Source organism: Diplotaxodon limnothrissa, linkage group LG11 (genome assembly GCF_057381915.1).
Source record: "Diplotaxodon limnothrissa isolate DT_005_m linkage group LG11, D_limnothrissa_male_GT1.1, whole genome shotgun sequence".
Classification (NCBI taxonomy): Eukaryota; Metazoa; Chordata; class Actinopteri; order Cichliformes; family Cichlidae; genus Diplotaxodon; species Diplotaxodon limnothrissa.
The window spans coordinates 11,151,840-11,170,933 of record NC_140606.1 but is presented as its reverse complement, the minus strand read 5'-3'; the positions used below and the strand labels follow the sequence as shown (position 1 = coordinate 11,170,933).

General features: G+C 41.0%; 2 protein-coding genes across 6 annotated transcripts in view; both read left to right on the top strand.

Moving 5' to 3' along the window:
* The window catches only part of usp45 (ubiquitin specific peptidase 45), a 36,139-nt gene extending 29,407 nt beyond the window's left edge, over positions 1-6,732 (top strand). For both annotated transcript variants that reach the window (XM_085366187.1, XM_085366186.1), the window contains exons 11-18: positions 44-135; positions 838-894; positions 1,120-1,251; positions 2,381-3,041; positions 3,578-3,675; positions 3,790-3,876; positions 4,050-4,194; positions 5,322-6,732. In XM_085366187.1, coding sequence (XP_085222313.1) covers positions 44-135; positions 838-894; positions 1,120-1,251; positions 2,381-3,041; positions 3,578-3,675; positions 3,790-3,876; positions 4,050-4,194; positions 5,322-5,452 — 1,403 coding nt within the window. In that variant the 3' untranslated portion in view covers positions 5,453-6,732. The remainder of the gene's footprint in view (positions 1-43; positions 136-837; positions 895-1,119; positions 1,252-2,380; positions 3,042-3,577; positions 3,676-3,789; positions 3,877-4,049; positions 4,195-5,321) is intronic.
* Positions 6,733-10,848: 4,116 nt separating this feature from the next.
* Positions 10,849-18,103, top strand: pnisr (PNN-interacting serine/arginine-rich protein). 4 transcript variants are annotated; one of them, XM_085366185.1, is made up of 12 exons: positions 10,849-10,910; positions 11,388-11,496; positions 11,624-11,800; positions 11,903-12,138; positions 12,497-12,662; positions 13,028-13,218; positions 13,336-13,476; positions 13,726-13,825; positions 14,423-14,476; positions 15,895-16,086; positions 16,171-17,254; positions 17,774-18,103. In XM_085366185.1, the coding sequence occupies exons 2-12, from the start codon at positions 11,409-11,411 to the stop codon at positions 17,805-17,807; spliced, it is 2,463 nt and encodes an 820-aa protein (XP_085222311.1). In that variant the 5' UTR covers positions 10,849-10,910; positions 11,388-11,408; the 3' UTR covers positions 17,808-18,103. The 4 variants fall into 4 exon arrangements, with proteins under 4 accessions (XP_085222311.1, XP_085222308.1, XP_085222310.1 ...); XM_085366182.1 differs by having other exon boundaries at positions 16,168-17,254; XM_085366184.1 differs by having other exon boundaries at positions 15,895-16,089.
* Positions 18,104-19,094: the final 991 nt, after the last annotated feature.

The following is a 19,094-nucleotide window of genomic DNA, read 5'->3' as shown; positions in this document are numbered from 1 at the left end:
GCATAAATAATAAAAGAAAACCTTTTGTCTTTTTCTCCATCAGCATACGGGAAAGAAGGTGTGAAGATGAACTTTGTCGACCGCATCTTTGTCGGCGAGCTCACAAACACAATCATGTGTGAAGAGTGCGAGCACGTAAGCGAGTGAAATAAAGCAAAGGACCTGAATAGTCGGGAAGAACCAATCAGGCACTGCTCTGTAGGGTTTTTTCCCCTCTGTAGAATTAGAACGTATGAAGCACATGAGGGTTGACAAGCTGGCATTTCTTAAACCAACCAGCTCTGACACGAGTCGCTTTTTAATAGCCGTGTAACCTAGTTAGGACTCATTGTGAGACATTTCATGCCTTAATTATTTGATTTTTTTTTGCTTTGAATGATTGTCACAGGAGCAGCACTGGTATTTTTCAGTTAGTCAGAAATTGGCAGACATTTATCTCTAACCAGAAATGAAAAGACAACAAAACTAAGCAACAAGATTTCTTTACCAGCTGTGACGTCCAGGAAACATTCCAGAATTAATCAGAGGTAACAAATGGAAGTCAGTGGAAAAACAAACATAAATCATTTCAAGGACCAGCTCGAATACCAACTGTTTACAGCAGGCATTTACAGTAAATTGTGGAAGCTTAGAGTGGTTAACAAAGCACATGCCTCTATGCAAACTAAAGAGTATCATTGAAGATGGAGAGCAGCAGGTGTGGAGCTAAGAAAGAGGAGAGGAAATGAAAGCATTTTCAGTCATCTTCTCTTAGACTGCAGCAGAACTATGATTTTAACTGTTGAAGAGATTAAAAGTTTATATCATGACACTGACTTGCAGTTATTTATCTTTCAGATATCCACAGTAAAGGAAGCCTTCATTGACATCTCTTTGCCCATTATAGAGGAGAGGGTGAGCTGCTGTAAATTACATTCATTGTGGATCATTTAAAGGATACAAATTAACTCTCTGAGACAGTTTGAGCTGGTAGTTATCTCACAGATTGCTGGGTTAGTGGTGCATTTCTCTGTTTTATGTTTTGTTTTGTTTTTTACTGGCCAACCCCATCTGCTGAAATCAGTTCAAAGTCCTTGTTGAAACTTTTTCTTTGCACCTTCATGTTTTTGTTGTGCTCAGATATCAAAACCTTCCAACCCTGGTAGGCTGGGGAAGGGCACCCGGGAGCAGGAGAGCCACACAGCTCACAGTGAGCAGGTTCCTTCTGCAACACACTCTGTCAACAGAAATACCAGGAAGCTGAGTGGACAGGTGAGACTGTTGTACAGGTCTATTCTGCTCCTTTTCTTGAGCATCATCATTATTATTATTATTATTATTATTATTATTATTACCGCTGCCAAGAAGGTTATGTTTTTGGTAGTGTTTGTGTGCATGTTGTTCTGTCTAGAAATGCAATCGTATGGACAGTTTTGAATGAATTCTCCTAAAACTTTTTCTGGGTGTAGATATGTGTTAGCAATCCATTGAAATTTGACCATGAATGGCAACCACCAAGATCTGCAAGACCAACTTATTATCTGCAAATTAACAAAAAGCCTTAGAACTTAGGAACTATGATTCTTACAAGTATGGTGTGTATTGTCAACATATAGAAAGTACTATAAAAATATTACAATTTATTGACCTCAGGGTCAAAGTGATTAATAATGCTATTTAAAGAGCTAGAGCTATTTAATACATTTTGAGTATAGTTGATTTTCTTCTGACTTTATATGCATTACAGTAACAGTTATAACAATTCAAATACACGGCATTAATTGTTTTGGGGTTTTTGTTTGTTTTTTTAGGAAAAGAAAATAATAACGTTTTTTTTTCTTCTAACTAAAGATTGAAACAATGTCCACATAAATAAAGAAAACTAAAGAATAATTGTACTCATCATCGAGTACATTATAATGGGGTTCACCAGGATAAATAACAAAACCAAACTACAAACTTCTCAAAGTACCTTTAAAAAGAACAAAGGAAACAAACTGAATATATAGAAAATGCAATGCTGTTCTCTGAAAAGTAAATACTGCCCAGAGAGTGAGCTGCCTTGGCAGAGGTTTTCTCTCTCAGAGTGCTTCTGGTTGTCCTTGTTATGATCTTGGTCTTTTCTCTTTCCTTTATATGAAAACTGCTGTAGGTATTTGGTTTCTCTGACATTGGTTTCTGTTTTTCTAATGCATGATTATGCATTAGATGGACTGTTGTGGTTTTTAGTTTTGGTGAGAGTTCCTTTAGAAAGACTCTTAGAATGCTTGTGTACAGATATGAGAATTGTATTTTATTTTTTTTAATGAATGAGAATTTAAAATAAAAATGCAGTATCCTGTGTGCATCCAGTCTTCAGTGTGCATGATAATGATAATGTACTTGTTCTCCCTTTCCACAGAAGCAACAGAGCAGGAGGTCTTCCAGCTCTGTGGAGGAGAAAGGAGCAGGCTTTAGTGGGGACCGACCAGAGGACGAAGGTGTTGCAGGTGGATCAAGCCACTGCGTCTCAGTTTGTAAGATGGCGGCTGCCGGCAGCCTGTCGGACGGCAGCGAGAGAGACTCGGGCGCTCAAGACAGCAGCAATGACGCCGACAGCGAGGCCTCTGAGAGCGAGTGGACGCCACGTTCCTCCAACCAGAGCCACAGGCACATGTCTACCCCATCATCCACCTCCACCCTCACTCCGTCCCCTACGCCTGTCTCCGCCTCATCTCCTTCTTCATCGTCTTCCACAAGGCAAGGCGGCGCTGTGGAACAGCTAGTTAGCGCCGTCTCTAAAGTCAACCTGAGCTTCAGCTCTGGGGACTGCTCTCCATCTGCACACTGTTCTCCAGAGGAGCACGGAGAAACACAGAGCCGAGACAATCTCCACCATCAGCACCACCAGGGGGCCTTCCAGGCTCTGTCCCACAGTTACACACCCAGTTCCAAGGAGTGCTCCATCCAGTCCTGCCTCCACCAGTTCACCTCTGTGGAGCTGTTGATGGGCAACAACAGGCTGCTCTGTGAGAGCTGCACTGAACGTAGGATGAAGCAGCTGCGCAAGAGCAGCTCAGCAGGTAAAAGAAAACAAGCATCTGGAAGCAGAGTACAATGCTTTGAGGATGAGGAACCAGCATTTTCTTTACAAGCATATTTTAAATTATTTCCAGATTATTGTACATTTGAATCCCAGACCACAGGTTGTCTGTATGCTACACGCAAAATCTTCCATCGGAGTATTCTTCACATTCTTTACAGTTGGTTGTGTGGAGTTGGTATTTTTGTCGTTGTGGGTGGGAAAGAATAAAAACATACACAGAAAATTGTCTGTCCAATCCTGTAGCGGTCCACTTCTTTGTAGTGTGAGTCATAACATACACAGAGCTGAAATCTCAGGCCTTGGATCTGGGGACTCACTCTCATGAGCTGCTGCATGTCTTCACATATCAGGCTGCTGCTCTAAAACGACCGCTCAAGTTTGAACAGACGTCCAGGAATCCATACTGCCCATACTGAGTGGCTGATATTATTTTGGCTTGCTTCTGTGTTTGTCTAAATTACTCAAGTAGTTAATAGTTGTAGCTGACATTACTGTGTTTTTGTGTTTGCATAGATAAGAAAGTGGAGAAGGTTTACACCAGCGCTAGGAAGCAGATGCTCATATCCTCACTGCCTCCTGTCATCACATTGCACCTGAAACGCTTCCACCAGGTAGGCAGCCATAACTCTGTTTTCTTCAGCAAAATCATCAGTAAGTTTGAGAGCCTAATTGTTGATTGGTGTGTGTACGTGTGTGATTTTGTTGGTTTTTTTCTCTCCTTTAAGGCAGGGATGAACCTCCGTAAGGTGAACCGCCATGTTGACTTTCCTCTGATCCTGGATCTGGCTCCTTTCTGCTCTGCGTCCTGCAAGGTTTTACAGTTTAAATTTTCTGAAAACTTTCCTGCACCTTCAGATTTTTTCCGTGACTACATCACTTTGTTGGTTCAGCTTGTAATGAAAGTCCTTGGTTGGTGGTAGTTTTTTTTTTTTTAAAGTTTAGTTTTAGTTTTTGCTAATCTTTCTTTCTTTTTTTTTCCCACTAGAACCTGGCAGTCGGTGAGCGTGTCCTCTACAGCCTGTACGGGATTGTCGAACACAGTGGCTCAATGCGTGGAGGCCACTACACTGCATATGTAAAAGTGCGCGCTCCACAGAGGAAAACAGAACAACAGCACAAGAACCTGTCAGGTCAGGGGCCAGCTCTCCTGAGCTCTTTCAAGACCTTCTATCTGTTATTTTCTTTCTGTGTTTTTGTAAGCTTAGTCAGTGTTTTGGCAATAAAACCCTGACTCCCCTGTAACCTCAAAGATGTCCTCCACAAAGAGCAGGTTGAATGGAAGTTTTTTGTGTTCTTTGGAGCCATGTTTTTCTCTTTCCCTCTTTCATTTTCTTTTTATATCGTGTCCAGGTTTGCAGAAAAGCTGAAAAATAGCTGAAAACCTCAAGGAAGAAGTTTTCCTTGCTGCTTCCAAAATAATGTTAAGAAATTATGTCTTACAATAGGAGCTTTTAGTTGGCGATGACACACAGGTCTCACATCTCTACAATGAATGCTGACAGACTGGTGAATCGAGCAATTTCTTATCTCAAGGCCTTGTGACATCTCTATTAAATGAAAGTTTGTCTTCCTCAACATTTCTTCTTCCTGCTATAGCTGCTCAATGTAAAAGTATTAAAGTAACTTACTACAATAATTTCATTTTAACTCAGCTAAGCTTGAAAGTATTATTTTGTATATATAATCATGCTTTGCTTTTTTTCATGTGAGAGTAGTTGGTAAAAAAATTTATCTTATTGCCAACATGTCTGCAGGTCCTTTTTAAAAATGTGTTTTAATTAAAGACTTTAAAAAGTATTCAGGTTTTTTTAATTTATGCAGTCTTGTTGCTATAACACGCAGGTAATAGCAGTGAGTTAGCCTGTTGTAATCTGTGACCTTGTTATTTGAGGCTTTCTGTCTGTTTACTTGATGGCCCTGGTCTTACCACTTAGTTACCATAAATCGAGTGTTGTCAGCTCTCAGAACAGAGTTTAAAATGCCCCTTGTGACATTTTGAGGGTTATATAAAGTTTCATCCATTGTAACATATAGAAAATAAGAAGAGCACAATGAGTCCACTTTGAGCTAGTTTCAGCACTCCTTACTGGCTAGCATTATTTTAGCTTTGTTGCTATGGAAGCATGAAGTGACAGCTTGTCCCAATATTTACTCCCAGTAACCCAGTATCTCCTTGTATTTCCACCCCCCGACTCCAGGAGGAGCCTTTATGCCTCACGATGTTGACACTGTGGGTTTTGTTTTTGTTTTTTCCCAGGTGCCAGGGACACCTGCAGCAGCTCCCAGGGCCAGTGGGTGTATGTCAGCGATACCACAGTTCAGATGGTACCAGAGTCAAGGGTACTCAACTCTCAGGCATATCTGCTCTTCTATGAGGAAATCCTCTAACATGACAGAAGAAAGTATTTATCTCTAGAAAACCTCCTTTTGCTTTGTGTTGTTTTTGCAGAAGCCTGTAAACTCCTCTTACTGTATCTTTGGGTGTTTTGGAGGCAAGAAAAGGGAAGGATTTCACTGTATACACCTTTGTATTACTTAAATTGGCACCTTTAAATATTGTAGATGTATAAAGGATAAAAGGATTTTATTTTGTGGCTTAGAGATTTTCATTCATGTTCTGTTTTTTATTATTATTAATATCATCATTACTATGAAAAGCCTGCTCTTTAAAAAGAGGCTAGGTGAAAACCAGAGTGTTATTGAACCTGAGCTGTAACACAAATGTTACGGTCTGTCTCAGCCACAGTCACGTGCCTGAGATGTAAAATGCATGATAGTTTACAACTATAACTAACTGGAAGTGGCAGAATTTTACTGCATGCTAACCTGTACCCGGCGCCTATGAGTTGGTGTCGGTTGCGTGTATTTGTGTGGGTGAGTGAGCGAGAGACCAGTGAATGTAGTTTGAAGGTGCTGTGTACCATTTTCACATCAGTAAATGATCGCCAGCTTAAATCAGACTTGGCAGTCTGGTTGTGTTATGAATGTAAATGCTCCACACAAAATATTTGAATTGTGAGGCAATGGCTTCAGTGAGAGCGTGATCATTAGTGACAGTAAAGACGAATATAGACGAGGAGGAGCCGAGAAGCAGCATTCTGTGGAGTTCACTGGAATCTGTGTTTGTACATTTGAGACACCCAGTCTGAAAAATCAGCCTTGGCTCTGTTGACGCAGGATACACACTGGCTTAACATACTGACTGAAGTTGCCACACAGCACCTTTAAAGAAGTAGCACAACATTATTCTACTTCGGCCTTTTTCAAAAGGATTGTTTTCTTAAAATCAGAATGTATAAATGTCTGACTATCAGTGAATTGAATTTGCCAAAGACAAGTTTGTTTGGTTTTTTATTTCTGCGGCAAGTTTGAGCTGAGTTTCTTTAACATACTCTCCCTCAAGGTCATCGGTGTAGTTCTCCCCCCCCGCAGGCAGGCGCACTTGATGTTTATCGCATCAACAAAGCACTTCTTCTGCCTTCATTGTATTTCAGCTCCACCCGAACACACGAAAGTGTCAGACAGTCAGCACCACAACAGACTTGCTCTTCATTCTCTAATGCCATGAATAAGCTTGAGCATAAAAGAAGAAAAAAATGAGAGAAACATGTTAGAAAACAGTTTAAAGGCTTAAAAAAAGGCTAATAAGAAAAACCTCTTTCTGTAATGTGCATGGGTTGATGTTCTAATGAATGTATTGCCTATTCTTCAAATGTCCATGACAAATGACCTGTTTTTTGTTTTTCTATGAAAATATTTTAGATTCAACTACTTTTATTTCTCCTGCTTTGCCAAACGATTAGACAGAAAAGAGTTCAACGTATGCATCCGAGTTTATGAATTATGTTCGACTGCGACAGAAAAAATACAAAATCTGTGCCTCTCTTCACGGTTAAGAAACCCGTGGATGGTGAGAAGACAACTTGCAATCATATAAAGAGGGATATGCGTGGGTTATTTATGTACAGTATTGCTTACTGTAAGCAAAAACAGTACTGAGTGTATGTAATTGTACATATAGGACAATACAAAACTCATGGTGCTCCAGGCGTGCAGGGTTTCCTTCCTCAAGACAAATTCTTGCTCCCAGAAAAATATTTAAATTTGCTTATGGAATGAACATAAAACATAATGTATAAAAATAAACCTAATTTATGAACAGTATATTCAACGATATTCTTTTTTTTTTCTTTAAGCTTCTCTTGTGCAACAGCTCTAGTAGTAGAAAAGAAATCACAATAGATTTAATGTTTTCTGCTGCTAAATTGGTGTCACGCTGGGTTTTGTTTTTTGGGTTGTTGTTGTTTTTTTTTTTTTTTACTGCAAGCAAGATGTCGTCGACAGTCTCCCTCTTCCGATCTCGGCTGTCACTGCGGATCCCGCCGTGCCACATTCAGCCAGTCTTCGCCCGTTATCGGCCGTGACGGGTGCAAAGCAGCACTGCTTCAGAACATGTCGGGAGCTGGTGAAAAGGAGGTGGGTGTGGAATCAGGAAAAAGGGCAACGTCCAAAGACATTCGCCCCGCGCGTTCTCTCACTCCCACACGCTGTGACATCCCGGCTGTGCGGCTGGAACATAGAACATGTTGTCAAACCGCCACCAAACAAGACGAGTAAATCTTTTCTGAAGTGCGTTTGTCTATTTTTAAAGGGGAGCTTTTGGCTGGAGGACATGCTGCTGAGGCATTTGATGTGATTTAATCTTGTGTAATGAAAAGCGCCCTCCCTCTGCATGAGACAGTTTTAAGAAACTAATAAGGTGCTGCTGTGGAGCTCGTCTACCAGCAGTGAAGGTTAAATTTTTACTGCTCTCACTGTCAGCCTGGCCCAGCTGCACACCACGCTGCACATGCACTCGCTAATGTATAACACGCTCAACACGTTTTCACATGGAAGCATTCACACACTTGGACTGCACACGCCTCAGGCTTTGTTCTTCACAGGGAAAATGCACCAACACTATACCAACAGAGTACACGATGGTATTAAATCACACCTGCACACGACCTCTTCAAACACACGACATGTTCTCATAAAGTGCTTCAGTTCTGTTTTAGGAAAAATAGTGGGCTCCATCCAGTCTGTTTAATGCTGGAATCCTGCTGATTATGGCTTAATTTATACATGCCAATAAATAAGTCTTAAATTATGCAGTTTGAACCTCCAGAATGACACTAGCACCTGTTTATGCTCAGCAAATGGCTCGATTCCCAAATGGACACAGCAGGTGAAATAAGTATTGAAAGCATCACAGATTTTAGGTAAAAGGAAAAAACATTTCTAAAGGTGCTATTGACATGAAAGTCTTACCAGATGTTGGTAACAATTCACACAGGGAAAAAGTTTTGAATGCAAAGAAAGGTACAGAAAAACCAGAATCAGCAAGTGTTTCAAAGGGGGGGGGGGGGGGGGGGGGGGGGGGGTTTAGCAAGGTGATGATCCCAAACACCATCAGGGAAACGCAAATGGTTTCAGAGAAAGAAAATAGTGCTGCTAAAATGACGCAGCCAATCACCTGACCTGAATCCAACTGAAAGAATGAAACCTCTTGTGTGTGCTCCAATTGTGGGAATTTTGGAAAAACTGTGGTGCATTTGATGGCACCATAACATCACATCAACAAGGTCATGGGTTTGAATCTCCTGTGTGGAGTCTGCATGCTCTCCATTTAATGCCTGGGTTCTTGCCAGGTGCTCCAACTTCCTCCCACAGTCCAAAGACATGATTGGGGTTAACTGGTGATTCTAACTTGGCTGTAGGTGTGAGCTTGAATGGCTGTCTGTGCAGCTGGGATAGGTTCCAGCCCAACTGTGACCTTGAAATGGTTAAGCAGGTGAAAATGAATGGAAGAATTTTCAGAATATAAATATGTCTGAGTTATTTATTTTTAATGTGAACACCAACATTGCTTCATTCTTCTGTTACTCAATATCATAAACCTTAAACTGGTGCTGTTTGCTATTAAACCTATGATATTCCCCATGATACTGATGCTAAAAGTTAGTTATTAATAAAGCTTTGTGAAACAAAAGCTCTGCCACTTGGTTTGGGTGTAAGATTGATTTGTTTGCCATTTGTACCAGCGTTTTACAGCTGTGCGAATTTCATGTGGGTATCTCCTGTACTTAAGAAAGTAATGAAGGTGAAAAATACTCAAAAAGAGAACACAAATTAGGAAGAACCAAATTTCGACCCAGCATCTTGAACAATAATAAAATATTAAAATGTGACATGCACAATCTGTGGCTGCATACAAATCAAGTGTTTGACAATGAAGTGTTTCATTTTAAATGTGTTATTGGAAAAAAAAAATTCAAGCTAAGAAGCCTTTGATGTTAAATGGCTGTGGCTGCTTTTTGTGCAAAATATTCATTCATTACAAATGAATTATTTTCTGCAGTTTTTTTTTAAACTAGTTAAAATGATAATAATAACTGATGATCTATACTTTGGAAACTATTTAAATAAAAATGTGCAAGAAACATCTTCAGTTCTAGTCTTTGTCAGATTACCTCTAAGCCTCATGAGCTGCTACACAGACATAACCTCCACAGGAATGAAGCATACAGGACTGATATTAGGCTAACCTGCTTACAGCCTTATACTGTTTTCCAGCCGTTTTGGTGCTGAGGCACGTGATCCAACCAGATCGCCAAAGTCACCATAATGATTGTAAATAATAGAGATGATCTGATATGTTTGAGTGTTGGGCTTCATGTTATCAAAATGAATACGGAAGCGCGATGGTCGTTCAGATATGTTGGGTTATTTAGTAATAAAAACAGGTATGCTGATGTACATGGTACAAGGAGAAAAAGACACATGAACACATCCATCACTATGAAGTAACTACTTACACTATCTATAACAACTGCTGATATCTAAACCATCCTTAATCTGTTAGTTGTGCTCTTCCCACCTTTCTTTTGAAAGAAAATTAACTACTGACGTCCCACGGTTTGCTTTCTTTCAATTTCCTTTATTATTTTACTTTAGGCTGTTTCATTTTTTTCTATTCTAATTTTGGAAGTTCGCTCACTCAGCTGAGTTTTGTCAGGGAGCTTGATGATAACAAGAAGAAGAAGAACTGCAGAGAAACGAGCAGTCGAAAACAAAAAATAGACGTTTCATTACAGGCTTAGAAGGGTCCCTACAAACAGGAAGGCCCTGGGTAGATTTGTTGTTTCAAATCCAAATGGCTGTGGTTCTGAATGCACATTGCGGCACATGCTCTATACCCTCTATGAGGGCGTACGTTGAAAGGCATTTCGGCATTCCAGTTACATGAAAACTACGCAAGCTATAAATGGGTGCTAAAATCACACTGACATCACCATCTGAAGCCTTTGGCGTGCTGCCTTCACTTGCTGCTCGTACAGAAAAGTTTCAAGTGGAAAGACTTTTTTTTCCTTCCGTTTCATTTTCAGTTTAATCCCATTTATTCAAGGTTTGACAACAAAACTATTATTTGAGGTTAGGAAATGCACCCGTCATAGCTACAAAATTTTAAAATTAATTAAATGTATTTAATAGCTCAAATTAGAACAACAAATTCAACTTTTTTGACATAGGACAAATGAATGTCCAGTTCACAAGCACTGTATTGCACATACAGTCAGAGACTAGATTGAGTATCTCTTCGACCTTTCAAATAATCTTCCAGCAAACTTATACTAACCATGGATACTGAATGATTTGTAACTTTCCTATTTAGTTTTGAATGATTTGTAACTTTCCTATTTAGTTTGAAGGCAGCAGTTCTTCTTTCGTACTTCCTCCGAGCAGCTCGCCTGTACAGCCATTTTGATTTGCGACCGCATCGCCGGAACGAACCCGTCAGGCAAAGGTGGGAATTCTGTAAACTCAAAGCACAGCTTCAGTGTAAATTTCAGCCACTCTTCTTTCCCATTATGGCCTAATTTAAATGAGTGAACCTTTGCTTGGTTGTTGAGAAAAATGTGGTGCTAACTGCTGGTTTTCAGACACAGCCTAGCTAATATTAGCTCACGTTAGCATGGCTAAGCTTTCTTAGCTAAAAAAAAAATTAATTAAAAAAAACAAAAAAGAACCAATGCACAATTCCCGAATTAATTTCAGTATCCTATGTAAGTAACGACACAATGTCTCACATTAGGTAGCATCCTAACGTTAAGAGGGAAGTGTCTCCCAACGTACAGCTAGCCGGTCAGTTTGAAGTAGCGTTAGCACTTTATTGCAGCTTGCAATTTCCATTGCCATTTGGCAAGTGTAATTCTACACTGACACACCTCTCCATGTTGAGAGTGCACAATACAATTAAATGTAGCTGATCTGGGTGTTTCAGGTGTAAATCGTGAAAGGAGCAATGTGGGACCAGGGAGGACAGCCCTGGCCGCAATGGCCTCTTAGCCAGCAGCAGTGGATGCAATCTTTTCAGCATCAGCATGATCCAGGTTAGTGAGTGATGCTCATGCACCACAAATGGCATTTTTGCTCCCTCAATAAAAAAAAAAAATCTAAATATTTTACAATGGATTCAAAAACTGCACTGGCAACTAGTCTTAATGCACTTTTTTCCAGGTCAAGTGGACTGGGCAGCCCTGGCGCAAGCATGGATAGCCCAAAAAGAGTCTACAGGAGGAGAGCAGCAGAACATCCAGCCCAATGGTCAGGACATCCCAGGCCTCGAATCTGTTGGACAGAATAATCACAGCAACTTTCAGGGTGACCCAGCATTTGGCAGAATGTGGCAACCAGGTACACAATTAAGCCTTTGAGCCATGGCTCTCCCCCTGGGAAAAAAAAACAAAAAACTGGAGATTTCTCTTGTGGCTTGTTTAAGTATTTTGTGTTTAACAGAATGGGGAATGCATGGCCAGCCCCCTCCTCCTCCACCCCCTGACCAGGCCTGGATCCCTCCAGGGTCAGGACCAATGGATGTGGTGAACCCCAGCGAGGACAGCAACAGCCAGGACAGCGTGGAATTCAACTCTGAAGCCCACCATGGGGTTTACCCCCAGAACAGCCATGGGTATGGGGCACAGCCCGACAGCTACGCCATGGCCCCCATGGCCATGAACCAGTTTGATTATCAGGTATGCAGATGCTACGGTAGAAACTGTTGAAGCGTTTTGGTTTTAGTGTGACAGCCAAGTAGCACGAGAAGGAGCAATCCATAGACACTCTGCCGGGTCCGAGCATCTAGGCGTATCAGTCGTTTGCTTTCTTGATGCTGTGCAGAGGAAGTGTTGGCTTGTTGAGGATCCAGCATGGTTTGTTATTACTTTATTTGTTGAGTTTTTTTTCTTTTCCCCTTTTAACCCAAGTATACCTTTTAGCTCAGTAAGGAGTGGGGAAAGACAACAGCAACCCCATACCTAGTGACTGCCAAAACAGAGGACCTTAAGTACTTAGAACTGACTTTAATTTTGAGTTTGTGCTGTCTCTCAACAGCATGGAGCTGCCTCATCATTTGCTCCGACACCAGCAAGCTTCCACTCCCCGTACTGGCAGGGTCCTCCTCAGAACAGACGAGATGCCAGACCGCCTGGGTTTCGAGACAGGCCAAGATCCCCTATCCAGCTCCCTGTCAAACCTGAGGCCCCAGCAGCACCATTAGGTGAGTCCTGATGTCTGAATTTTTTATTATTTTTTTTAGTTTTTTTAGTTAATTTATTTAAATTCCTGAACTTTCTAGAAACATTTCAAGAAAATGGTATTGAGGTATGAGATAAATATCAGTAGATGACTATATGTTTAAATAATCGAAGTCCTTATTCCACCTGTGTTGGCTTCATTTTATATGCATACAAAAGGTATTTATAAAAATTTGGTTGTTTAAAAAAAGAGTCAAATTTAAATAGGTGATAGCTGTAGAAACCGATGCACCATTATTAATACAACAACTTCTTTGTGTACATGGATTTGTACTGGAATAGTTTAATCGTTTGTAAAATATATGTGGATAACACGTTTGATCTCCAGATGCTGTAAAGAGACGCACACTACCTGCATGGATCAGAGAAGGTCTTGAAAAGATGGACAGGGAGAAGCAAAAGAAGCTGGAGCGCGAGCGGATGGAGAAGGAGCGTGCAGAAATGGCAAAAGATGACGTTAAAGGCCATGAGGCTGATGAGGGTGGTGATGGCCCACGTCTGCCCCGCAAGAGTAAATTTGTAAGGAACTCATTTAAGACCCATACTGCAAATAGTTTTGTTTTCCCTCTTCATCTGTAGCAATGATTGGCTATGTTTTCTTGATTGAAACTCATTCTTCTCTTCTGTTTGCATCAGGACAGTGATGATGAGGGCAATGATGATAATGACAACGAAGAAAAGATTTCACTAAAGAAAGCATTTTCTGCGCGGAGTCCCTCGCCCCCTGCAGAAGACAGTGAACCTGAAATGACTGAGGAGGAAAAGGAATTCCAGCTGGTCAGTTTGAACTTTCAAATTACATTCAAGTAGTCAGATTTGAGTGTGATTGTGTAGGTTCTCAGTCCGGGTCATGGCAGTTTTGAGTGTTCGAAAAGGAGGCAACTGGACTTCTTTTCTGATTTGTAGAGGTGAAATGTGTTTACAAACCAAAAATGTCCAGTTGACTCCTTTTTGAGCGCTTGATTTTAATCTAATTGTTGAAATTGATAAAATATTGAGATGTTTGTTAATTTGTCCTTGTTTTAGATGGTGATGACAAAAACACTCCTGACAGAGATCCTTCTTGAGGTCACAAATGAAGAGATCCTGCATGTGGCTAGAGATACTCACAGGAAAGCCACTCGAGGTCTGGTCTTATATTTTCCTCTTTTTGCATTATCTCTGCTTGTCACAAAAACATTATGTTTAAATCTGGACAGAATTCGTTACGTGCCTCTTAAAATTACTCCGTAACACCCTGTAAGTGAGGGTGACTGAGCAGCATACATCAGAGTATGTCTGTCTGATATGCATTTCCAACCATTCTCTGCTAATGCATCAGGACACAGCAGAGCAGTGTTTGTCACAGACAGTATTGAAAACCTGTCATGGTATTGGAGGTGCTGCTGAATGGCTGTAAGACTGAATAAAGTCTCAGCGCTGACTCACCTGTAGATACAAGAGACTTCCTCCAGTGAAGTGACTGTGCATTAGTACAGATTGGTTCTTTCGCTCCTGTCCGACTGTTTGACTTGGATGTGTGACAGAAGTTTGTTTGTTAACCCTCTCTCTTTTCTCCATTTCTTTTGTTTTATTTTATTATTTTTTTCTCTTGTTACCAATGGCAGCTCTTGTGAATAGTGCTTTATCTGTGGCCCCATCCCTTTCTCTAGCGACTCTTGCCTTTGAGAAAATGGCAGTATGTGTTTTAACATGTTGTTCCTGTTGTTGATGTGAATCAAAGCTCCTGCAAAACAGCTGGCACAGTCAAGTGCACTGGCTTCTCTGACCGGTCTCAGTGAGTATCCCTTTTTCTGTCACTGGTGGGGAGGGAAGGGAAGTTTCTTTGATTTATAGTCGGGGTTATTAGTCGGAACGTGGGAAAAGCTGTTGGCACAAAGCGTGACACCCAATATTTCACTGCTACTATTTAAGGCAAAAGTGGCATCTGACTTGCTTTTTAGATCTGTGCTTTGAAATTAGAAGCATGCTCTCAAAGACATTACAGACTGTTGAAAGTGTTTAAGAGCTGTATGTGTACTCTTTGTTAATAAGAGGTTTACTGGTGTGAAGTATAAAGTTAAACAAGATTAAGTGCCTTTCATGGGGACTAGGGCTGCCACAAACGATTATTTTGATAGTCGACTAGTCACCGATTATTTTTGCGATTAGTCGACTAATCAGATCATCATCCATTGGACGTACAGCTTATTGCACCAGCAGCATCTGGTCTTATATAACTATCATTAGCTTACAGCTTGAAGTGTTTGTGCTAACTAAAAATAAAGACAATATGGTAGTTTATTAATTTTTAATGAAATTTGCAGATTGTTTCGGTGAAGTTTAATAAACTCCTTGCTTTCTAAAATATAACAGGACACCGGAGTATATTCTCCAGCGTCTCACACTTCTGATAATCAGCTGTCTGCTTGACAGTTTTAGCTGTGCAAAAACTATAACTTTAATCTCAGCCAAACCGATTTACTCAGGAACAAATAAAATACTAAAGAAAGCCAAACAATAACATTTTTAAGTTATCTAAGTGACTTATATATATGTTTAACCTGACTAGCGAAAGACGGCGGTGGGTTTGAAAACGATTTGCCGGGAGTCCGGTGTTCTCACGGCTCTAGTTAGCCTTGCCCCCGCCTAGCTAACGAGCTAGTGGGTAACAGACGTCTCCGAAAACGTCGGAGCGCTTTTGAAAATATGTGGTGTCTTGATAAACTGAGCAGATATTTGAGGTTTACACAGCTACATTCTCGCCTGAAAATGTGTTAAACGTTTATTTTGTGACCAAGAAAGAATAATAAGAATAACATTAAAACTAACTAGCTGCCGCCATTGTTGACAACTGCGCTGGGCTGCGCTATGAATTCTGGGACACAGCTTCTTCTTCTTCGGGGTTTAACGGCAGCTGGCATCCTTGTACATGCAGTGCTGCCATCTTCTGTTTCAGTCCGTTATTACACTCTTAAATCCTACTACTCATTCCTGCGTCCTTTGTGATCTTACAAAGCTTCAAACGATGCGTTGACTATTAAATTAGTCGTCGACGATTTTAATAGTCGACATAATCGTGACTAGTCGACTAATCGTGGCAGCCCTAATGGGGACCTTGAGTTTGGATTGAGTGGTTTCATAAGTGGAACCTGATTTGAGAGCGGATCTTAACAGTTTCCAACACTCAACAACCTGGGGGCTCTGTTGTGGCAGGCGGGCTCGGTGACTATGGTTCAGATGAGAGCGAGGATGAGGATGGCCATAGCGTCCGAGGATCCGAATCCTCAGACACAGATGAGGAAGAATTACGTCACCGCATCCGGGAGAAGCAGGACGCGTTCCGCCGCAAAGAGCGGGAGATGCAGCTGCTGCAAGAGAAACAAGCTCAGGAGGCGCTGCTAGCACGTGGTAAATATTAAATGTCATTTGTGCAATGTGTGTTACTAGTTCACTTTTAACCTGAGTCTTTGTTTTCTGTTTGTACAGAAGAGATGGCAAAGGAGAGATTAAGTAAAGAAAGGGGGGAATATGATGAGAGTCAGTCAGAATATCCACACAAACAGGACATGAAAGAGAGGGAGGCAGAGCCCTTGGCAGACAGGCGCAGGTCCCGTAGTGAGAGGGAGGGTAGTGAGGGAAAGCATTCAGGCAGAGGGAAGGAACGCTCAGGGAGAGGCAGCAGCGATTCTCCCACCAATGGTCACAGCAGCAGCTCCCGCTCCACCTCCAGCCACAGCAGCAGTCGATCTTCCTCCTCCTCATCTTCTTCCTCGGTATCTTCCCGTAGCTCCTCTCGATCTTCCTCCCCGCGAAGGAAAAGGAGACGTAGTCGCTCCTCATCCCACAAAACCCGGCAGCGCAGCCGCAGCCACAGCTCACACAGGCATCGTAGTGATCGCAGTGAGAAGGGCAGGGACAGGAGGAGGAGCAGTGCAGAGCGATCAGGCCGCCACAAGAAAGATCGGAGTGATTCCAGGGAGCGCAGGAGTCGAAGGAGTAGATCTAGGTCCAGAGACAGGGCCAGAGAGAGGGCCAGAGGAAGTCGCAGTCGCAGCAGAGACAGGGAGAGGGATAGAGAGAGGAAAAGGAGTCGGGAACGCAGGGACAGCAGTCATAGTCGCAGCAGCAAACATAAACAAAAGGCCTCTAGTAAAGACAGAGAGAGGAGGAGGGAAAGGAGTCGTAGTCATGAGAAAGACAAGAAAAAGAAGGATAAAGATAGAGACAAAGAGGTGGATAAAAAGAAGGAAAAGCCAAAGACCAAAGAGAAGGAAAAAGGGAGCTCTGTAGTTAGTGAAGAGAATGGCAAATCTAAGAAAAGGAAAGAGAGCGAGTTAGGAACCGATTCTCAAACTGACAAGCACTCGCGACATGATAGTAAAGCCAGCAAGAAGGGCTCGGCCAAAGCTAGCAAGAGGCACTCAGACTCTGACTCAAGTAGATCCCCCTCCCCTGAAGTTAGCAAGGAAAAAAAATATAAGAAATCCAAACGTAGTCGCTCAAGATCGACGGAAAAATCTCACAAGTCTGGTAAGAAGGCAAGCCGCAAACACAAGTCTAAGTCGCGATCAAGGTAGTATTCGTTTTTTTCTCTTTCAAAATACTTTATAATACTGTTTTCATTGTGATTTCTCTCGAGTCTTTGATCTGTTGTAGTAGCTGAGAGGAAAATGTTGGCTGTTATGAAAATTTAATGTTTAATACAGCTACACGTGCCTGACTGTGTAAAGTCAGGTCTCATGAATTAAAGGCTTAAATCTTTCACAACGGTTTTCTATGTCAAATGCAAATATGCCATGACTGAATACTAGCAAGTACCGCTTCCCTAGAGCATCTGCCTGATTTGTCTGGTTCCTGGCCAAAATAGAGCGCGAAAATGTCAAATTGAGCCAAACAAACAAATTTGTCTTTTCGCCATGTTCTGCAGTTTAATTTGCATCTGTAGAATTTGTATAACATCAGTTTTTATGGAAGTTTTCTGCCATATTTATAGTCTTGACAGTATTTTTGGTGAAACGTGTTTTGTTCTGTTGTGCACTGCAATCAGTGTCATTAGTGCAGGAATAATGTCGTGTTCATAACTTTCTTTCAGGTCGACGTCTCCCTCCCGTCGTAGCAGACGCTGAGGAGCACAGTCACTGCCCTGATCTGTGCACTTTGCCATTTTAAATTCCATGAGTTGAACAGGCTTGTCTCATTATAGAGGCAGTTGTGTAGGTGAAAACCCCCTCATACTTTTCTTTTACTGTAAATATGTTCTTTTTAAAGTGTGCCTGAAGAACAAGTTTGAATGGTAGGAGTTTCCATTATCATGCACAGTTTAATTACACACTAAAAAACTCAAGTGAAACTGTGTATATTTTAAAAAAAGATTAACTTTTTCTCCAATTATTGTAAGATGTCTAATAAACTGTTTCTTGTCTTGCCTCACTACCTCTCTGACCTTAATTCAGTATTTACTAACACAGTATTTAATGATGCGTGTTGCAATTGCATTAAACTTAACCATACAAAGCAGGATCCTGCTACTTCCCAGAGATTACAATAATTCCCACTTTAAGGCTGCATGTGTTCAGCTGTCAGTGCTGCTGGATGGAAGTAGTGTTGCAAAAACCGTGCATTGATAGAATGAATGGTAGAAAGTAACTTAAAACATTTTCTCAGTTTTCTGAAGAACGGTTGCTTTGTCCATAAGTATTTACAAGTTGTGCTACTTCTGTTCCACTAGGTACTGCAAATGGTGCACTTTGTATTCCTTACCATATTTTATATAAGTTTTAGAGTGTCACTTTTTAAGCTAAATCTACAAGTTTGTTGCTGTTTTGTTATAGATAAAGCAATGCAGCAATATTTAAGTGATTAAATAAGTTATTTTAATCAAATCAATTTAGATCTACAACATCAAAATGTAATTTAGAAATCTAAAAGGTTGTTTTGTATAAGAACTTTTACTTTAGGAAAAAAATATTTTTTGATGCTGTAGTTAGGATAATGGTTTCTGTTTAAAGCATCAAATTGCTTGTTTGTTCATACTGAAAAACAGTTATTCAATATAAAATATTAACACTTCAATAGTTTCACTTCTTACATAGCACATCGTTAAAGGCTCTCAGCTGCAGGTGAGCCTGAAAATTGTGCTCAGTGTTTGGTACACCATTGTTTCTGATCTTTTTTTTTCTTTTTTTTAAATCCTGGAACATAAAAATATAACATGAGCACATCCAGACAGTTTTCTGAAAGGTGATGCTTGGATTTGGCCTTGGAAAAAAACAAAAAAAAACCAACTCTTCATGTCATGCATCCGAACACTGAGTCCAAGCGCTGATGAGGGAGCACAGGTTAGTGTACCACATGAGTACTTGAAGCCTGTGCAGGTTAAATGCTTAATCACATTTAGAATTTGGAGACAACAG